Raw genomic sequence first — 20,739 nt, forward strand, 5'->3', positions numbered from 1 at the left:
ACCTTGTGATAAGAGGAAGTTTGTTATTTAAGATTTCAAAGATAAAGACATTTCCAGAGATGACAAGGTTTCAAAGTATCCCAGTTAAGTCAGTTCCACATGAATATTGAAACTTGGACCAAAACCTACTGGCTGGAATAACTGATGGATGTCCAGGGATGACCAGGGATGACTGTGACAAGGACAGATAAAGGGTGGTAAAGCTGCATGAATTAAGCATGGGAGGCAGAGGTCCCATTTGTGGAGAGGAGCCCCTGGGGAGGTGCTGAGCTTCTCATCTCTAGAAGGATTCAAGAAGACACTGGTGATTCTAAATTTAGGGCTAAAAAAAAAAAAAAAGAAAGAAAAGAGAATTTGGAATTCTAAGTCTGATAACTATGATAATTGAGTTAGGCCTCTCAAATTACTTTTGTTGCTTGTTTGTTTAAAGTAAAATTCTATTTTTATAATAAAAATTATTTTCTCGGGTGAGAATTTTATGCTGCTTAGGATCAATAACAGTTTGTCATTTCTATTCTCTCCCCCTGCAATTTGCTCAAAGACAAATTGCCTGCATGATTCCAACATTTAAATATTTACTGGATTAAATGACATCACAGATTATAAATTCTTAAATTTAATGTACTAAATCTCTTTAGGATCATTAAACATAAATGATGACTTTCTCTAGGACCTATATACAGAATATATAAAGAACTCCAAAAATTTACACACACATCAATCCAATCGATAAACACTTCTCAAAATACAAATGGCCAACAAATATATGAAAAAAAAATGTTCAACATCCTTAGCAATCAGGGAAATGCAAATCAAAATAGCACAGAGATTTGATTGCATTCTAGCTAGAAAGGCAATCATCACTACAAATAACAAGCCTGACAAATTGGTGCACACTGGTAATCCCAACCACTCAAGAAACTGAGGCAGAAGGATTGCAAATTCAAGGCCAGCCTCAACAAATTAGTGAGGCCCTAAGCAATTTAAGAGAGATCGTCTCAAAAATAAAAGATTAAAAGATCTAGGGATGTGGCTCAGTGGTAAAGCATCTGAGTTCAATCCCAGTACCAATAAATAAATATAATTTTTAAAAGGGATGAAAAGGGGGATCAAACATAAATAGTTTTGGAGCTGGGCATGTGGCTTAGTTGTAGAGCACTTGGCTAGCCTGGGCTACATTTGATCCCTGGCACCACAAAAAGATGAAAAAAGAAAGAAAGAAAGTATCCAGGGCTTTTGGATCATTTCTCTCCATTCCCTTCTCTTGAGAAACAATATTCAACACACTTGGAATACATATATGCAGTTTTAAAAGCACCAATTTATTTCCCTTTTATTCATTACAGGCTGTTTCCTTCATTTCAGTAATCCCCCCACCCAGGGAATTCCATAAATATAAAGTCTTAAAAGAATTTGCTAAATTTTTTATTGCATTTACTGAGAATATCACTTTTTCCACAGTCAAATTATCTTATTCTCCAAATGATTACAAAGCTCTTTTCATTTAAAACATTTTGGTTATGTGTACTAAATAGCATATTATTTAAAATTCAGTTATAAATTATACTCTTTAAAGAGAAACAAATGTTTTTTTTTAAGTCAAGTACTAAAATGCCACATACTGGTCTAATCCAGCATGATCATTTCACATGGCAATCTATATTTCAACAAATACTGTGCCAGAAATGGCACCCTATGTAGGAAGGAAAGCAGCAGAGCCACATTTCAGAGTGCAGCATGCACTTGGAATATTTGGTTTTGATGTCTAACTTCCAAAATATATAAAATATTTTTAAAAAATTTTTGGATAAACATTGAGTCAAAATGAAAAGTGTCAGATTATTCTAAGAGATACTTAAGTCATAGAAGCTCTCACTTAATAATACTGCAGGGTTCAGTTTGCTGTAGCTCTAAGTTTTAGGCTAAAATAAACTGGTGGGAGAACAAACAGATAAGACAAATTTCCCAAGCATTGTGCAATGCCTTTAAAATCTTCTATTTCTCCACCAAAATATATTCATAGTTATGTCAGAAGTTATAATGTTCTAACTTCTTATAATAAACCCCCATTCTACCCTCCACACTTAGCTCATGTCAATAGTTGAAAGGAGCAACCATTAGTTAACAGTGAGCTCAGTACATTCTATTGTGAATGTCTTTCTAATTAGGAAAATGATAATGAGCATTGTTTTCCTAATTGGTTTTATCAAATCCTCATACAATACAGTTAAGGCAAAGACCCTAAGGAGAAAAGAAATATAAGAAAACCTGTGATCCCCAATTTACCTGAACCCTACTTACAGAACATTAGGATTCAGAGATCTACATGTAATTTCAGGTGGAATTTCAGGTACTACACAATTATCCATAGTCATGGTGCTGAGAGCCCTTGATAAGTCAAGGATCTGAGATCTGCTGACACTGACCCAGCTGCAACAGTTACTAGTTTAAATCTCTGTATTATGTCTGAAAGATGAACAATGACACTTCTAGTGAGAAATTAGGACAATATAAAAATAAAACTGAGCAAATAACTAATTCTTTAAGACTGTTAACTCTCCAAACTGATTTTAGCCTGAAAATGTTAGTTTCAAATGTTCAAATATTTACTTATGTAAGCAAAATAGAAAGCCATATGTCTGTCTGTATGTATATCACTTTTTTTCATAGTCCCTCAGAGACATTTTGTGTGTGTGTGTGTGTGTGTGTGTGTGCGCGCGCGCTAGAAACATGAACAAGGGACTGTGTCATTTAAGTTGTTACCTTGGAGGCCATGTTCATGAGAAACTTTTCATTTGGGGAAGATTTTGTGTTTCATAATTTAAATATTTAAATGCTAACAAAAATTATGTAATTGAACTTGGTAATCGCTTTATAGATGAAGTTTTTCTTTCCCTTAGATGTGTACAAATGCAACATATAACAATATTGGCTCTACATAGTTCCAATTGGTATATATATTTAAAAAGAAAAATTAATGTTGAAAGGAATATGAAGTTTAGCACCCATCTTCGCCTCATCTCTCTTTGGTAGGGAAAAAAAGGCACAAATTACATAATCCATTCATAGTGAAGGGTTAAAATATAACACTATAAAAAACAAATCCTCAGTCCCTGAAATAATAATATTTCAGTACGGCCTGAATTATGAAAGAAACTTTGACCCATTAGAGAAGATCAAAGTAGAAAGGTTTATGTATTTACCCACACATAAAATATTTAATAAATTGACTCTTCTAGTATCAGACAGATACTGAACAATGTTATCAAGAATAAGTCATATATCACAGGCTTCAAAATGGAATTGATTTCTAAGTGTTATATTCTTAGTTCCTATCACATACATGCTTAGTAACATTCAACCCCAAAATACTCCAAAATCCCTATGCCCAGGGACTTGAATCCAAGGGTGGTTTTGAGTCAGGGTCTCAGTGAATTGCCTAGGCTGGACTTGAACTTGTGATCCCCAGCCTCAGCCTCCCTGGTCACCGGGATTATAGGTGGGCACCACCACATTGGCATAGCACTCACATTGAAAGGCCAAGAAATATCTTTAATTATATTGATTTTTTTTCCTTTGGTGGTCTAGGGATTGAACCCAAGGCCTTGTGCATGTGAGGCAACACTCACATCAGCTGAGCTATATCCCCAGCCCCTAGATTGGAAATTTGTAGGCTAACTTCTACACTCTCGGTGAACTCAATGAGAGCATTTTGAAAGGCTCCAGTGAGACAAAGCTTCATTGCCGTGGTCCTTGTTCCACTCGGAAAGGAGCACCTCTACTAGGGGTTTAACACGGAAGTTGTAAGGCTCAGGCCTTACAGGATCTATCATCAGTGATCATCTGTCCTCCTGCCAATGAAGACAGACCTTTTCATTTCCAATGTTAATTTGAAAAGCCACTTGTGAAGCAGTTTAGCGAATATTCATTATTATCTTGATTATAAGTTTCTTCAGTTTTTTCCTTTGTCAGATCCACAGGCCACATTCATTGTTATTCCTTGTTTGTATCATTTACACTCAATTATGGGGGAAAAGCACTGAAGAAATCTTACTGACATTTTAACCCCATTAATGGCTTGCTTTCCCTTGCCTTTTAATCCAGAAACACCATTAACTCCATTCTGATGAAGCAGATTGATGCAGCTAGGCTGAAAGCTGAGGTAGTGAACTCATGATCAAGTGAAGGTTGCCATCAAATGCTTAGTTAGAAAGGGTCCATTTCATTCCCGGTATCTTTCCAACTTACTAGTAAAAATACTGAAATCTTCTGCTTTGGAAATGAGGTAGCCTCCTATACTAGTTGATGTTTATCAAGATTTTTTCTGCTCCCAGAAAGCAAGATTGTACATATTTAGTGTGGCACATTGAACTTTACATTCTCAAATGTGAAGAGGTCAAGGTGATTGAAATTTACTATTTAAAATCTGATAAAAGGGACAAGCTCAGTAAACTACTATGTCCTAACTCAGTGTTTCTCTGAGAGATTCCAAGATCTGACAATGAATTTTATCATGGGTCTTTACTTTTGCAAAAGTCATCTGTTAAGTCTACATTGATGGGGGTTCAATAATCATGGTTCTATCATGCATGCAGTTTCACATTTAGCTATGGGCAATTGTACCCTATCATTCTATACACTAAATGGGAAGGAAGCATGGAACAGGGACAAATTCCATATTATTATTATTTGTGGTGCTGGAGATTATTTATAACACAAAGTATTATTCTTTGCCAATAAATAATAAACGTGGCTGTGACTATGAAATTATAATGGGCCAGGAATATCTGTCCACCTTGTTTTTATTTGCCCCTGGAACATTCTCAAACTCAGCTCCAGGTACTCTTTTTATCTCAACAATCAGCAAAAATCAGTGAATATCATAAAGCGAACCAATAAGTCAGTAAAGTAGCAGGTTTTTCCTCAATGGTGTGTGTACTGGGGACTGAACCCACAGGTGCTTTACCACTTAGCTATAACCCCAACCTTTTTTATTTTTATTTTGGGTCTTGCTAAGTGCAGAGGCTGGCCTTGAACTTGTAATTCTCCTGCCTCAGGCTCCTGAGTTGTTGGGATCACAGGTGTGCACCACTGCACCCAGCTCTGTAATGTGTTCTTATCCCATGCTACCACACTACTAGTATGACTGAAAAATTGTTCTTTTGTTTTACAAGTGACAAAAAGTTTGTCTTTTGAAGAGTTAAATTTTTTGAAATGCTTCCCCCCACCCCTATTTGCAAAGGTAGTACTTATTTTTCAAATAAGAAAAGGAAAATAGATGTAAAAACAAAGTAATAACATTTTACTTCCTCCTTTGAAGGCAACACACTGGAAAAGCAACAATCTTTGACCTAATACAAAAATTGTTCCTTAATGTTTTGCCAGGAATGTTTTGCCAGTTTTCAGTATTAGAAATTTCCTGAAGCGTTTTAAGTACTTGTTTACATATTTTAAAATTGAAGCTAATGAGTTCATGCATTTCCATTTGTATCTGTAAAATCTGGGATTTTTCTTTGAGACCAGTCAGCATAAAATGTAATTAATCCGACCTTAGGCAGGTTCCTTAGGCAGGTTCTGGAGGCTCACTACATTCCAAGTCATCCGCCATAGTGTGCTTTCAAGACTAAGATTCAATAAAACCTTAATGGAATATGAAAACCAAATTAAGCAATTATGCTCTCGAAATATTTATGCTAAAAACTAGCAATTTTTTTCTTCAAAGCATTTACCTTCAATGTTTAAAGCTTTAGAAGTTAGCTCAAAAGTTGACAATTACATGAAACAGCAGTACCCTTAAATATTTAAATCGTGTAATTTAAAAAATCATTGTAGACCATTAAAATTATAAGCTCAACACTATGAACAAGCCATTCTTCAATTTATACAAAACTGGGCTGGGATCCATTTTGTGAACTACAGGGCAATAAGTAGTGCAGCTAAGCAACTAAATGAGGACATTTGTAGGCTCCTCAGGAGGTTTTTGAAGGATGGTGGGAAGTAAAGAAAAGAGAAAGAATGATGAGGAAAACAGTAAGAAATAAGGTACAGATGAACAGGTTCACTGGTAGGAACTCCTCAGGGCCACCCATGTTATAGACTGCCTACCCTTAACCTTATATCACACTTTCTATGCAGTTTTATTGACTAAACATTAAACTCCACCTGGACATAAGACAGTATACAATAACACTCTATAAAAGAAAACAAATGCAGTTAAAAGGATAACAGTTATCAAAAGAAAACACACTTACTTTTTATAACAAAGTTGTACATTTACTTTGAAAGTGTGGAAAGTTGAAGCTAATAGCATAAAAAATTTCTGTATACTTGGGCAAGCCATCTGCAATCATGGATATGGATACACTGATGACTTATGGATCATGAAATGTAAATGAAGCCTAATTTTTATTTATAAATAGAATTTGAAGCTTACCACAAGCACTATGCAATTTTCAGTGGAAATCACAGATTTTGTAACAGGGTTATAGAGTAAACATTGAGACAATGATCAAAGAGATCTACAAATTTCAAATGAAGTATCAATAATCTGGGTGATGTATTATTAAACTTCCACTACAGTAAAATTTAACCAAAACCTTTCTGGGAGCTCCTTAAGCATCTGTTACAATAGTCTGACTCAAAATTTCTATAAAGAAAAATGACTGTTCCCTTTCTCATTTTACTCTTGACTTTGAGAATATGCTAAGTGTTATCAGAATGAATTCTGACACTGTACTCTCTTCCTCTCAGAGAAGTATCTGGGAATGAACAAGAAGACCTCACCAGGTCACATGATACAACAGTGACCTTAGGTGGGTTCCTTAGGCAGGTTCTGAAATTAGATTTACTTTGACTAACGAAGTATTTTTTTTTAAATCTAAAACACCAATCTTTATTTTTCATCTTTCTTGGTTTGTATATTTTAGACTTTTAGAAATTTCTTACCAAATAACACATTCCAAAATGTTTATTTAGTGGAATTTAGCATCTTACCCTTTATTCTGACTTCAGGGTATTCTCCATGAAATTCTATTACAAGTGAACCCTTTCAGTGTTACAGATAGTTTGATTCATTTCATTAAACTGAAAACTATTTATATACTATTCTTATATGTATTATCATACACAAACACAATATGCCGAGATCTAAGTTTTTATTTAAATACTTAAGTCACTAACCAAGCAAGACCAAGTCTTCAGATTTCATATTATCTTTTTCCATCTCAAAAATTAGCCAGATTTTGAAAGAAAAAGCAATTTTGAGGTCTTTATAGGTCTTTTCCATTTTAGAATTAAGTCTTTCTGTAAAATGTGTGTGTGTGTGTGTGTGTGTGTGTGTGTGTGTGTGTGTGTGTAGAGGGGTGTTCTTTTGAAATCTCTGCGAAGGAAGGAAGGAAGGAAGGAAGGAAGGAAGGAAGGAAGGAAGGAAGGAAGGAAGGAAGAAAGGAAGGAAAGAAGGAAGGAAGGAAGATTTTTATAATGGCAAATTTGATGACTGGTTTTAATTGTATGTTTTTACTGAACTTTTCAAAAATGTGATAATGTTGTGGAATGAAAGTAATATCTTGGATAACTGGGAGTGAATAAATGAAGGATTTAATATACTATACTATCATGAAACACAAACATGAAAGGGCAGTGTAATCAAAATGTAGTTTTAAAATTCCTGCCACAGAATCTTTTGCAAACAAATTATCAAAGACCACTGAATATGAAACTATTAGAAGTAGTAAGTTGCAGCCGGGCATGGTGGCACATACCTATAATCCCAGCTACTCAGGTATTTTGTTTCAAAATAAAACAAAAAGGGCTAGGAATGTAGCTCAGTGGTAGAGTGTCTTGGGTTCCATTCCTAGTACAGGGGTTGGGGTAGGGGGTAGTAGTAAATTGCAACTATTTGTGTGGGCTGGTAAGTTGCTGAATATCTTCACAATCAAAATTATTTAAGATCCTATTAAAAATAAATTTCATATTTAGCATTTACACTATGAACTTTCAAAGTGGCAAGTGAGAAAGCTTATACTGAAAAGTCAATGGATTTTCCAGCTGTTCAATTAACAGCCTCACATCCTTCAAGCCCCCCTCCCAAGCCAACAACTACAAATCCAAATGCTCTCCAGATAGTTCCATTCTTAGCTGAAGTAAGAGTAGGACTTTGCCTTTTAAAGATAATAGAAGATGAAAAGAAAAATAGTGAGCTAATAAAATTTTCTTACCTTACAGATAATTTAGAAATAGATGAATAAAGATCTAATATTCATCTATACTTAAGATTGAAATATACTTTGCATATTATAGATTTTTAAAAGTCTAAAGTATTGAAGTATAATTTTAAAATATAAGGAAGTGTTCCAGTTTTTATAAGTGGATAATGTGTCACAACATAGCTGGTTTTTTAATTTGGGGTACTCAAAACTAATAGTTTTCTTATAACAATATTTATAAATAAAAAAGTAACAGAAATATTAATGGAGATCATACGAGGATAAACACAGCACCACATTAACAACTTTTTGGTTAATGCTGGGCTATATATATAATGATGGTCCCATAAGATTATATTGCTTAGTAAAATTGTAACTATCTTGGTGTAAGTTCAATCTGTGTTTGCCCAATGAAACTGTCTACAGATGCATTTCTTGAAATTGGGTCTCACTAAGTTGCTGAGTCTGGCTTCAAACTTATGATCCTTTTCCCTCAATCTCACAAGTTGCTGGGATTACAGGCATGTGCCACTACAACCAGCTAATGATGCATTTCTTAAAATTTGTCCCAGGTCATTAAGTTATGTATGACTCATACATGAATGTAAATTTTTACGAGAAAATTTTGGAAATGTAGGAATTCTCTGTTATTAATACTTTAACTTTTTAAGGCCTATTGACCTCTTTTTTTTTAAGAGAGAGAGAATTTTAATATTTATTTGTTTATTTATTTATTTTAGTTTTCAGCGGACACAACATCTTTGTTTGTATGTGGTGCTTTGTTTGTATGTGGTGCATGCTAGGCGAGTGAGCTACTGCTTGAGCCACATCCTCAGCTCCCCCATTGACCTCTTAAGTCCCAAGTTTTCAATTCTGCAAAGAATTTAATGAAATTGACACAGGTACATTAAAGTGGGTTGAGGGGCTGGGGATGTGGCTCAAGCGGTAGTGCGCTCGCCTGGCATGCGTGCGGCCCAGGTTCGATTCCAAGCACCACATACAAACAAAGATGTTGTATCCACTGAAAACTAAAAAAAAAAAATAAATATTAAAATTCTCTCTCTCTCTCTCTCTCTCTCTAAAAAAAAGTGGGTTAAAAATCATAACCTAGAGCTTATATATTATTAATATATTATGTATAACTAATATAATAATATATAATTAACATAACATATCATTTAAATAGGTTATTATTTCCAGCCTATTTTAATACACCTGTGTCAATGTTGTTGAAATAGTCACATAATTAAAAACTTGGGACTTAATGGGTTAATGGATCTTATATGTTATATACTTATACTATAAGTAATACACTATATTTAATTTTTATAAGTGTTCTATTGGGGGCAATGGGATAAAATAGGTTAATTTCATTAAACCTATTTAAGCAATTGTTTCTATCAGAAAGATATTTTCTTCATGAATATAAAGGATTTTGTCCTTCCCTGTTGTGCGGGTAACTCCAACTTGATAACCTGCTCAGTAAGAATTGGTTTAAATACCAGTGCTAAAGAATCCAAAAGTCAGAAAAATCCATAAATCTAAGGTAAAAATATTCTATTTTACTTTATTGTCAAAACAAATCAGAAATCTGGGATGCTTCTGGCTACTTGAATAAAACTCACTGCAAACCCAAAGGGGACAAAGGTAATGAGAAGAAATGCCTTAGTCCTGAACTGCTCTGCCTTCTGAAGCAGATGCTTTTCATCTCACATATCAATACTGAATACATTGTTAGCATCTGCTTCCAGAAGGTCCCTCAATGCAGGAGCAAGTCAGTATGTTCTGATCACACAGCTACCTCTCAGGCAAGCAACTTTAACGTAGACTTGAGGTTTAGGTAGATCTGGTATTATCTAAAAGACAGGCTTAAATTTTGCAAAAAGTTTCCAAAGAGCAGAAGAAATTAAAACAGAGTACCAGAACTGAAGACACCATGTGAGACAACAGACAAAATATTTCCAGACCTAACAAAACCACAACCTTTCAGTATAGCCTGAGGTATTTTAAAATAATTGTACAAGCTAATAGCATTCACAGTTTCCAAAGTTGCTTTGGACTGAGATAACTTCAAAGGTTCACAATATTTAACTTTTAGACATATTTTCCTGCAACTGAGTCTTTCCTCAGACTCCTGGAAATATCAGACAGCTATCCAGTGGCAGAAAATGGTCCTTGTAGTAATACGGTTTCTATTTCCCAATTATTGTGCTATTCTGATGATATGATTAAAAAAATAAGAAATTTGCAATTCATATAAAAGGAAACCTTGCTTAAAATTCAAAAGCAAGTCCAGTCTGGTGGAGGTATATAAGACATTAAATAATAGAGTCAGATTCTTTTTTGAAGATTCCAGATGAGCTTGACAGCAGAGAGTTCTGGTTGTCCAACATCTTCTCCATCTTTTCTCCTCCAGTAGTTTTGCTGATCTCTCTTTGCTTCTTACTATGGATCCATGGGATAAAACAAAGCACAGTACCTCCAATAAGAGGAGGAATTCCAGCCAGGTAGAATGCCACATCATAGGAGTCCAGTTTGTCACGAAGTAACCCTGTGAAGGGAAAAAACTGTCATCAAGAAAGAACAAGTGTGGCTCTTAGTAGTCCTCAGATCACTCAAAATGATGACCTAGCCCCAGCCTCATAACTTCACCTCAGTAGGACTGACTCAAACATCAGATATCAGACATTTTTAAAAAACAGATCTGAGATATAAACCTTTTCTGATATGAAGAAGGAAAGACCTCCTATCTTTAATCTTATCACTGAGTACAGGCTTCTGAATTCTCACACCAAGATATTAATTGGGAGAAATATTTGCAACTAAGCTTCAGCTTTCTGAATGCCCCTTAGAGACCTCTTGAGGTATTCAAACACACGATATAAACACTTAGCTGGGGCTGGGGCTGGGGCTGGTGCTCAGCGGTAAAGACTCGCCTAGCACAAGCAAGGCCCTGGGTTCGATCCTCAGGTATTGTGTCTAACTACAACTTAAAAAAAAAACACTTAGCTGAAGGTGGACAGAGCATCCAGATGAAACTTTACTCAAATATCTATATTTTAAACCAATATTGAGCCTGTTTTTTCCCTTTAATAAATAACATGAAACGCTTTTAAATTATAATCCAAAAGCATGAGAAATTGTAAATCTAAAAGTCAAGATTAAAAAATTAGGTGGTTAAACATACATTGGAAGATACTAAGGCTTGTCGGCTCTTGGGGAGAAAATATAAGAATGTGTATTTGACACTCTAATAGATCTTTGGGCTCTGCTTCTGGAGACTGTTATTTACAGTACTCCTTACTTCTAATTTCCCTAACAAAACCTAGGACTCAGGATTTTAAAAGTTTTCTTAATTTTTTAAAACTTCCATTATATAACCATAGTTATCTAAAATGTTCAGGGAATATATTACACAGAATATTTCTCTGACTTTGTTAAATAAATAGCTGAGGATTTATCTAGTTAGTTACTACCACAGAGAAATGAATGTGTATATTCATTCTGGATATAAATAAAAATATATAATATCTCTAAATACACAACCTCCTTATCCTCTGAATCAGATTTTGCCTTAAGAGTATGATGTCCTCAGAACCTCTAGTTGGTTAAGGACTTTTTGCTTCTAGTTTCAGTGTATAATTATTCTGTTCACTTTGGAAGGTTCCAGTTAGCTCCCTTATTCTTGGTCTGTTAGCAGTCACTTCTGATAGCAAACACCATTCCTACTAAAGCACTACTTGTGATCTGCAGTGGATAAGCTTATATGATATAAAAGAGTGAAAAGTTGCTTAGTGATATTCCATTGTATGGATATGCTGCATTTTTCCCATTTACTGTCGATGAAGAGTTGTTTACACTAAATATTATTTTATGAACTATTCCTCAGGGGTATATGTATAATCAATCCCTTACACAAAGCATGTATATTTAGAAATCTTTCAGAATCTTCATCTTTTAAAAATATCATGTTCCCAATTACTCCAAAGCATACTCTAAGTGAAGTATAGAAATTGTGGAAAATTTTTTTAAACCTTCATTTTATTTGTTTTTATTTTTATGTGGTACTGGGGATCAAACCCAGTGCCTCACACATGCGCTCTACCACCACCGAGCTACAACCCCAGCCCCTAGAAATTGTGGAAATTTAAAGCCTAGAAGCTTACTCTTATACATTCTATTGTTTTAGATGCTAGAAATGATAAGAGAAATTCCCCAGCAAACTTTTTCAGTATAGTTATAAAAGGACCGTAATTGATAAATTACAATGTATTTTACATTAGTGAGGCTTAGGACCTAAAATAGAAAATGCTATTGAATTAATATAATACAGGAGAATCATTATATTTACCTGCAATGGGTGGGCCCACAGTCATGGGTATAGACATGAATCCGAGCAGAAATCCAATTGCTTGGGATACATCCTGTGCACCAACTAACTCAAAGGCAATGGGGGCCATGATAGAAATGAAGCATCCGTCGAAGAGACCCATGACGAGACAGACAGCAATGAGGGCCCCAAAGACGCTGCACAGGGGAATCATCATGGACATCAGACCAATGAAGAAAAAGGAAAGTACCTAGGATAGATGACCGTATGTCAACTCTGTTTTTGGAAAAAGTGACCCTACTTATTTCCCATCCCCTCAATCTTAAATACATATCCAGATCCCTGAGTTCCATTCAAATTTTCTTAAAATATCCATTAGAGACAAGGATAAACTATTTATATATTTACTGCAAACTCTTTGAAGTCAGAATCTATAAGAAATTTATCCTTGGACTAGAGATTATGAGGTTTAAGGATCTTGCACCTAGTCAGTGCTCAATTGGCTCAAATTCATTCATCAAGCACTTGATATTTTTTATTCTTCAAAACTATCATACTTTACTTGAAAAGATTAAAGATATGTTGAATCATCCCAGAGATAAGGTTCAGAATATTTATTTGGAACCACCAAACATCTTCAACCTAGCGTTAGCTAATAGAATCAAACTCCTGATTTTGCCTGCTATTTGGTAGACACTGTGTTATATGCAGACATTTCAATAATGAATAAGAGATGATTTTTACCCTTGGGTTATAAAGCAATGGACATTTAAATAAGTAAGTGCAAATAAATTATTCTAGAGTTCAAAGTATAGTAAGTACAAAAATGGAAGGGAATAGACACTAAATTTTCTAGGCAAAAACTAATTAAAACTGGACAATTTACTAATCAGCAGAAGAAATGCTGTTTTAGAGATACTGGGGATTGAATCTAGGACCTTGCAAATGTTAGGCAAGCACTCTAACACTAAGCAACATCCCCAGCTCTTTTTATAAACAAGTTTATTTTAAGACAGGGCCTCACTAAGTTGCCCAGGCTGGCCTTGAACTTGCAATCCTCCTGGCTCAGCCTCACAAATAGCTGGGATTACAGGTGTGTCCCTAGGAGCCTCCAGTCTCTCTTTATCATCTCCCAAAATAAATATTGGTTCACACTCAAATACTGATCTGTATATACTGGGACACAATTTGAAAGATGAATAAATTTGGCATTAACATTCAATCTTTGTTCTTTCTCTTAAACACAGCAGTTCGGGTTAAATTTAAATAGGGGATTCAGAGGTCCTTAATTCTCTTCTAGGTTTGTACTGCCTTAATAAGAAAAGGACTGTTTAGATGTATATATTGCTTTTGTTTTCTTAAAAGCATCCAAGGAAGCTTTTTTTGTCATAATATCATAGGCTCTAGAAGAATAAGCGCAACTTGAGTTTAATTTATGTACATGAGAGAAAAGTTGTTTTTTTTAATGCTTTCTTATTTATTTATTTATTTTGGGATGGTGATTTAGGGGATTGAACCCAGGGCCTGGTACATGCTTAGGCTAGTGTTCTACCACTGAGCTGCATCCCCAGCCCACCTTCCCCATTTCTATCCAAAGATAGCCATTCTTGGAGTCTTGGAGACATGTCAGTTTAAGATTGGCTCAGGAATCTAAGTATAACTCAAGAGGAAAAATGAGCTACACCTGAATAAGCAGAAGGCATTTGTGCAGACACATGATTGGCGCAGTTAGATTCAAGTGTTGTTTCTAATAGGTTTATTCAATATAAAGTTTCCAGACTTTCATATCCTCTAGCTAGACACCCAGGGCAGAAAAGCAGCTGGCAAAAGTCCTGTTGGTCACTCACAAACTAAAGGGAACTATTCAGGTCACATAGCCAGGTGGCTAACTGTTTTGGAAGCAAACAGTGGCCACCACACTTTCCAAGTGCTTTGCCAGGAGCCCACTCACCTGTGCTCTATAGCACACGAGTGCTACTGTGCATCTGACCCTTCACACCAGTGCCACAGCCTAGATAAGACTATGGAACCTCTGACTTGTATTCTGACTGGGGAATAGTTAAGTGTTTAGATATTATTTAGAATTAGCTTCCATTTGGTAAAGTCTATACTCTCATTCTAAGGTTTAGAAAAATGTAAAATGCTAATGTGGAATAAAAAACAAAATTGGACAACACTGGCCACTCCACTGCATCTTAAGTGGAATAAGAAATTGATACAGGAAGATGGATATAAAATCCACGATCCTTTATAAATTACAAATGTAACTCATGAATATATTCTTTAAACAATTCAAACTTTAGAAAAACGTACACTGTAATATACGAAAGGCTTCCCTCCCTGCTTCTGGACTCAACCCATGTTCTCTCCTCCTCAGGAATAACCTCCTGACAATGATTTGCAACCCTCCCATTCCTATGCACACACACATGGACATGATATCCACATTCAATATGTCCATGTCATACAGAAATGACACAATGGAAGTGCTCCAAATCAAGCCTCTACCATAGAGCTACATCCCTAGTCCTATGAAACAGGGTCCTACTAAGTTTCCCAGGTTGGTTCCAAATTTGTCATCTGCCTTCCTCTGCCTCCCAAGTAGCTGGGATTAGAGGTGTGCTACCACGCCCCGCTCAATCCTTTCATACACAATTATAACCTTCAAACCTTTCATCCTTCCAAAATTACACCTTTAAGACAGATAGATCTGTAGTCATTTAATCATGACTAGAAAGACAGACCTGTGAGGTTAAGAAAAGTGGTAGGAAGAAAGCAGGGTAAACACAGCCTTTCCTCTCCAATGAAGGATATACTCCAGAACTTTGCAAGATTTCCTTTAACTATTATCATTCTATATAATGCAATTCAGTTGTATCCTTCTACCAGGAGCAGTGGACTTTGTTCAGCCTTTAGAATTACTAGGTTAAAAATAGCTGGAACTCGGATCTTGATGAAAGTTCAAATTCAGAACTTTTAAGCAAAAAGTACCAGGTGTATTCCTAAACAAAAGATTGTCTATAAGCAAAGACCTCTAATTCAGGGAAAACACGGTCTCCTTTCTTGAGAACTGTTCCAAATTGGGATCTTCCTTCTGTATTTAATATGATTATTAAAATATGATAAAAGCAAGGATTTTTTCACCATCTACTCTGAGCTAGTACTTTACATAAGCAGTCACCAAGTATCTTCACCACTGTCCTCTGTGGTTCTAAAGACAAATTGCTAGTGAGACACTCACTTCAGAACCTATCCTCCTCTGCTCTGCAGCCTCCCAAACCTGAGATGACTGTGTCCTAAAATGTGGAAGAGCTGTGAAGTGTGTTTATGTCACCCAGTGTTCTAGGACTAGCAGCTACTCAGAAGTGGTTCCAAGGGAAAAAGGAAGAATGAACTGCCACAGCCCCCTGAAGAGACAAAAGTCTGGAGCACGTATGTCTGAGAAAACCCACCACCAACGAAGGAATGAAAAGGAGATAAGCAGAAGGGCATTCCAGCCCAGAAAGACTGGGTCAAAAGGCAGGCAGCCAGGGAAGGAGGGAGGAAGAAAAAGGAATGTATATACCAGCAAAGCTGGACTCTGCTGCAGCCAATAAGAAGCAAAGAATCAAAAATCTTCGGCCAAGAAAAACAGAAGAAAGTATAATCCCAGTGACTCAGGAGGCTGATGTGGGAGGTTGGCAAGTATGAGGTTAACCTAGTCAACCTAGTGAGATTCTGTCTTCTCAAAATAAAAAAATAATAAAGGACTGGGCGTGTAGCTCAGTGGTAGAGCACCCTTGGGCTCTGTGTTGGTGGGCTGTGTTGTCTCTTGGGCTGCTGTGCTTACAAATGAAGCCCATCAGTGGCTCCCAGCAGTCCCAGGACACACCTAAGGACTTTCCAGCTCCTCCACCAGCCTCTTTAAAATCCAGTCATCCCCCCGTGACTCAGCACAAACTACTGGGTGTCCCAAGCACATACTACTGCCCTACATTTGGATGAAAAAAATTTACATAAGGGCTTAAAGAAGCCAGTCTGTGGCTAACTTTTCCATTGAAAATAAAATATCTGATCCACAATATTGACTTTTAACTCACTGCCATCTAACAGACCAAATATGGGAAAGTTAGGAAAGTTCTATTTTCTTTTGTAAATTACTCAAAATACCTAAGTATTAAAATGTCCTCACAAAAGTGTTGCAAATGACCTGCCTGTCCCATGTGTAGGGGGAAAGAACTTTCAGAAATTATTCTGGAGAATGTTTATGTATAAAATATAGCATGACTCCATCCTCTGAGCCTTAGAATGGGCTCCAGAATCCCTCACCTGGACCACTTCTCATTCCTACTTGCTCTTCCTCCCCTCCCGCACTCTTGCTTTGCTTCCTCTAATCCACCCTTTAAACACAGCGCGTGTACAGTAGTTTTAGAATGTAAAACCAGACCAACACTCTCCAACAAGGGCCCACTTTACTTACAGTAAAATGTCCTTGTCTTGGTTTTCAAGGCCTGGATCACTGTCCTTCCCAGCTTTCCAACCTCTTCTGTGAGGCTCCCTGTTTTCTGAATCCCAAACACACCCAGCATTTTCCTGCCTAAGTCCTGCTCCAAGAACTTAGAGACTATGTCTCTCTTTTTTATATCTGGATTGGTGTCTGGGGCACAGAAGGCACTCAGAATTTTTTGAAAAATAAAATGAAGCTCTGTAGTACAATAAATGCCCATTAGAAGGCTCTCTTGACACTTGGGAACTAGTCTGAACATTCAGCTACGTGTTCACTACACAACCATAAGTGAGGATGTCCATAGTAAGGTATTGATAAAGAGGGGCACAATCATTGTTCAATAAATACATTTTTAAAAGTAGTGCATAAATATGCATGAGGGCTTGGGTTTAATTCCCAGCACTGCACACCACCTCTGTCTGTACTTCCTTCTGGACCTACATGCACACAAACACCCATGGTGAGGCAGCCTCTCTGTTCCTCAGTGGATATATCTGTAATAAATGCTTTTATCATTTAATTTCGTATTTCCAAATTTTACTTTTTCTTCAAGGCACTGCTCAAATACTGCCTCTGATCACTAGCATGAGTCAAAATATTTATTCCCCCAAATCATAAATCCCCTCATGGTTCTCCTTTCCCTTCCTTCTGCAGCCAAGTTTTCTGGGTACAGTTGTCTATATTTTCATTTATTCAATTAATCATGTCCAATCTTCTGTATTTGCCACTCTATTGAAACTGTTCTCTATAAGGTCACTAATGGCCTCTCTGTTGCTAAATCAGTGAAGATCTATTAGTCTCTTTCTCACTAGCTACTGACGTAGTGCTGGCCTCCTGCCCTTAGAAACACTCTATTCTTGGATTTTTCTCTCCAAGCTAGCTACTCCCTGTTGGTCTCCTTGCAGGTCCCTAGTCCTCCATTCACTCCATAAGCCCATGAATACCAAAGTCCTGCAGTCTCTTATCCATACTCCTCCAGGAGCTCCAAGCTCAACTTGGCTTCTTCACAGGCACCAGACATTTGACACAGCAAAATTGAATTCATCATCCTCCTTCACTGATAAGAGTGGAAATTCATCTACTCTGCTACCCAGGTCACAAATCTCAAACCCAGTTTAAGTGGCTCCACCAAACACTCACTCTCATATCCCTGATTTACTCCTGGCATCTCTGCCTTGGCTTCTCCTGCTAAAACTACTTCAATAATCTCCAACTAGTTCCCATGCTTCCACTCGTGTGTGTGTGTGTGTGTGTGTGTGTGTGTATAATTTACATATAAAACTCACCCATTTAATGGGTACTATTCACAACATCATAGAACCACCAAAATCATTTAATTTTAGAACATTTTCATCACTCGAAAAGAAATCCCCCACACAGTATCAATTACTCACCAATCCCCCCTTCCCTCCAGCCCCTGACAACCACCCAATATACTTTCTATCTCTATGGATCTTCCAACTATGGACATTTTATATACATAGAATCATATGTGGCCTTTTCTGACTTCCTCAACTCTTGCCCCTCTTCCTCCACTCCATTCTATCCAATTAATCTTTATAAAACACAACTCATGTCACTCCCTTGCTTAAAATCCTTCAATGTGAACAACTCCTGATTGCAGAATTAAGTTCATCCATTCTCATGCACATTAAGTTCCTTCCCAACCTAGCCCAAACATCAACTATTCTCTTTATTCCATTCAAACATTCAGTTTCCCAGACACATCTCCACATCTTTACCCCGTGTTTTCTTTGTTTGGAATACACCTCCCTATCTTCCTTAACTGTGTAACTCAGCCAGCCAGCAAGCCTCCCATCCATATATAACAACCACTCACCTCTGCTATGTGTGTATGGTGCTGGGAATTGAACCAAAGGCCTCATGCATGCTAGGCAAGTGCTCTACCATTGAACTTCACCCCCAGCCCTTTAACTACTACTCATTTCTTAACTAGTGATTCAGATTTTCCCAGGAGACCTACATAACATACTCATTATTCCACTGTACTGTAACACTGTCTTATCTGTCTTCCCATGGGACCTTCAGCTAAGTATCACAGACTTTTCATCTGCAGCATGTAGCACACTTTCTGGCTTGAAGGAGTCACTTAAATATCTGTTGCCTAAGTGTCATGAATGATCCTGAAATTAGCATTTGTTTATGCCCACCCACAACACCCAGCAGGCAAAAAGTCATACACACCCCAAATTTCATAAGATATTGTAAAATGCACTGGATCTGTTCATGATTATGAGAACTGTGCCAAAAATAAAGAATTTTTCTTAGAAGAAGCCATGGGCAAAAACATTTTGGTAGAATTCCCTAACAAAACAAAGAAAATTGTTTGATTGCCAACTTCTCATGTTGTCCAAACTCAATCTTGACTGGTATTGTCCTTGAAAAACTGCCTGTGGAAGTTATGTCTAGAAAGTTTTTTTTTTCTTTTTATAGAATTTTAAAATTTACATTCATTTAATGAGCTACCAGGCAATAGGAATAAATTAGGAGTGAAAGAAAAGAAAGTACCTGTAGATAAACCTTCTTCACACCAGGTACATAATCTGCAATCCTGCCAAAGAGAAGTCGCCCAACTCCAGAAGTGATGCCAATGCACATGAGAACCACCTCTTTGTGTTTTTCATCTTGAAATCTTTCATTCACGTGTTTCAGCTGTAGACCAAGGAGAAAGAAACCACACTAAATATGGTAGAAAAAGTTAACAAGGATTTAGGCTTCATCAAACATGTGCCTTCTCTGTTATGGATTCTCACTCTCTTCCCAATTAAAATATTTATTCTGTCATAAATTTTCATAAAAACAATGAAGAAAATCTAGTATGATTTGGCTTGATTAAAAAAAAATAGAGCTGGGGATGTAGTTCAGTACAAAATGCTTGCCTAATATACACAAAATCCTGGCTTCAATCCCCAGCACCACAACACCTACACAAAAAAGAAATGAGTTCTTGTAAGAATGTTTTTGTTCCTGTTGAGGGTTACCAGCACATACTTTATAAGCTAATATTGAGCCATTCAAAGAAGAGAACAGATCTTTGAATGTACTACATACTCTTGTTTTCTCAAGGTTACCCAAGGACTCAGCATATTATCTGCCCCCTGAAAGAGAGTCAATTCTGGAATTTTATTTTTTGTAGGGGACATGAATCAAACTGATACACCTGAAATTAGTTACAACAGAGCTTCCTGGATGAAAGCATAAGTTCCCCTAGTTGTCTGTTTGTATAGCACTAAAACAGATACAAGAACAGTTTCATAGAGTGGTTAAAACATTTAAGCCTCTGGAAAGTCAGAGTTCAAGTCTGGGTTCAAGTCCTGGTCCCATCCTTCAGAGTGATTTGGGGTAAGTTCTTAACTTTTAGGGTCTCAGTTTCCAGTTTCCTAAGTGTATTAAATGGAGATAGCAATAGTACCTATTTGAAGGGTGTTTATGAGGATTAAATAAAAGAACTTAGAGCACTAGGGGTTTAGTTCAGTGGCAGGGTACTTGCCTAGCATTCATGAAGCCCTGGTTTGAATCCTGGTACTGTAAACAAACAACTTAGAACCTCTCTGGCACATGGTTAATAGTTATCAGATTATTAACTTTAGTCTTTTCTTATTTTGCAGAACTGGGGATTGAACATAGTGCATGCTAGGGTAAGCCTTCTACCACTGAGTTACAACCCCAGCTCTAATTTTAGCCCATTTTTGATAAAA

The 20,739-nt window shown here is 36.6% G+C and overlaps 1 protein-coding gene across 2 annotated transcripts in view; it reads right to left on the reverse strand.

Moving 5' to 3' along the window:
* Nucleotides 1–1,301: 1,301 nt before the first annotated feature.
* Slc16a10 (solute carrier family 16 member 10) overlaps nt 1,302–20,739 on the reverse strand; it is a 115,903-nt gene continuing 96,465 nt past the window's right edge. For both annotated transcript variants that reach the window (XM_026395071.2, XM_077802066.1), the window contains exons 4-6: nt 19,550–19,693; nt 12,556–12,784; nt 1,302–10,755 (exon numbers count right to left, since the gene is read on the reverse strand). In XM_026395071.2, coding sequence (XP_026250856.2) covers nt 10,523–10,755; nt 12,556–12,784; nt 19,550–19,693 — 606 coding nt within the window. In that variant the 3' untranslated portion in view covers nt 1,302–10,522. The remainder of the gene's footprint in view (nt 10,756–12,555; nt 12,785–19,549; nt 19,694–20,739) is intronic.

Source organism: Urocitellus parryii, chromosome 8 (genome assembly GCF_045843805.1).
Source record: "Urocitellus parryii isolate mUroPar1 chromosome 8, mUroPar1.hap1, whole genome shotgun sequence".
In the NCBI taxonomy this organism is placed as follows: Eukaryota; Metazoa; Chordata; class Mammalia; order Rodentia; family Sciuridae; genus Urocitellus; species Urocitellus parryii.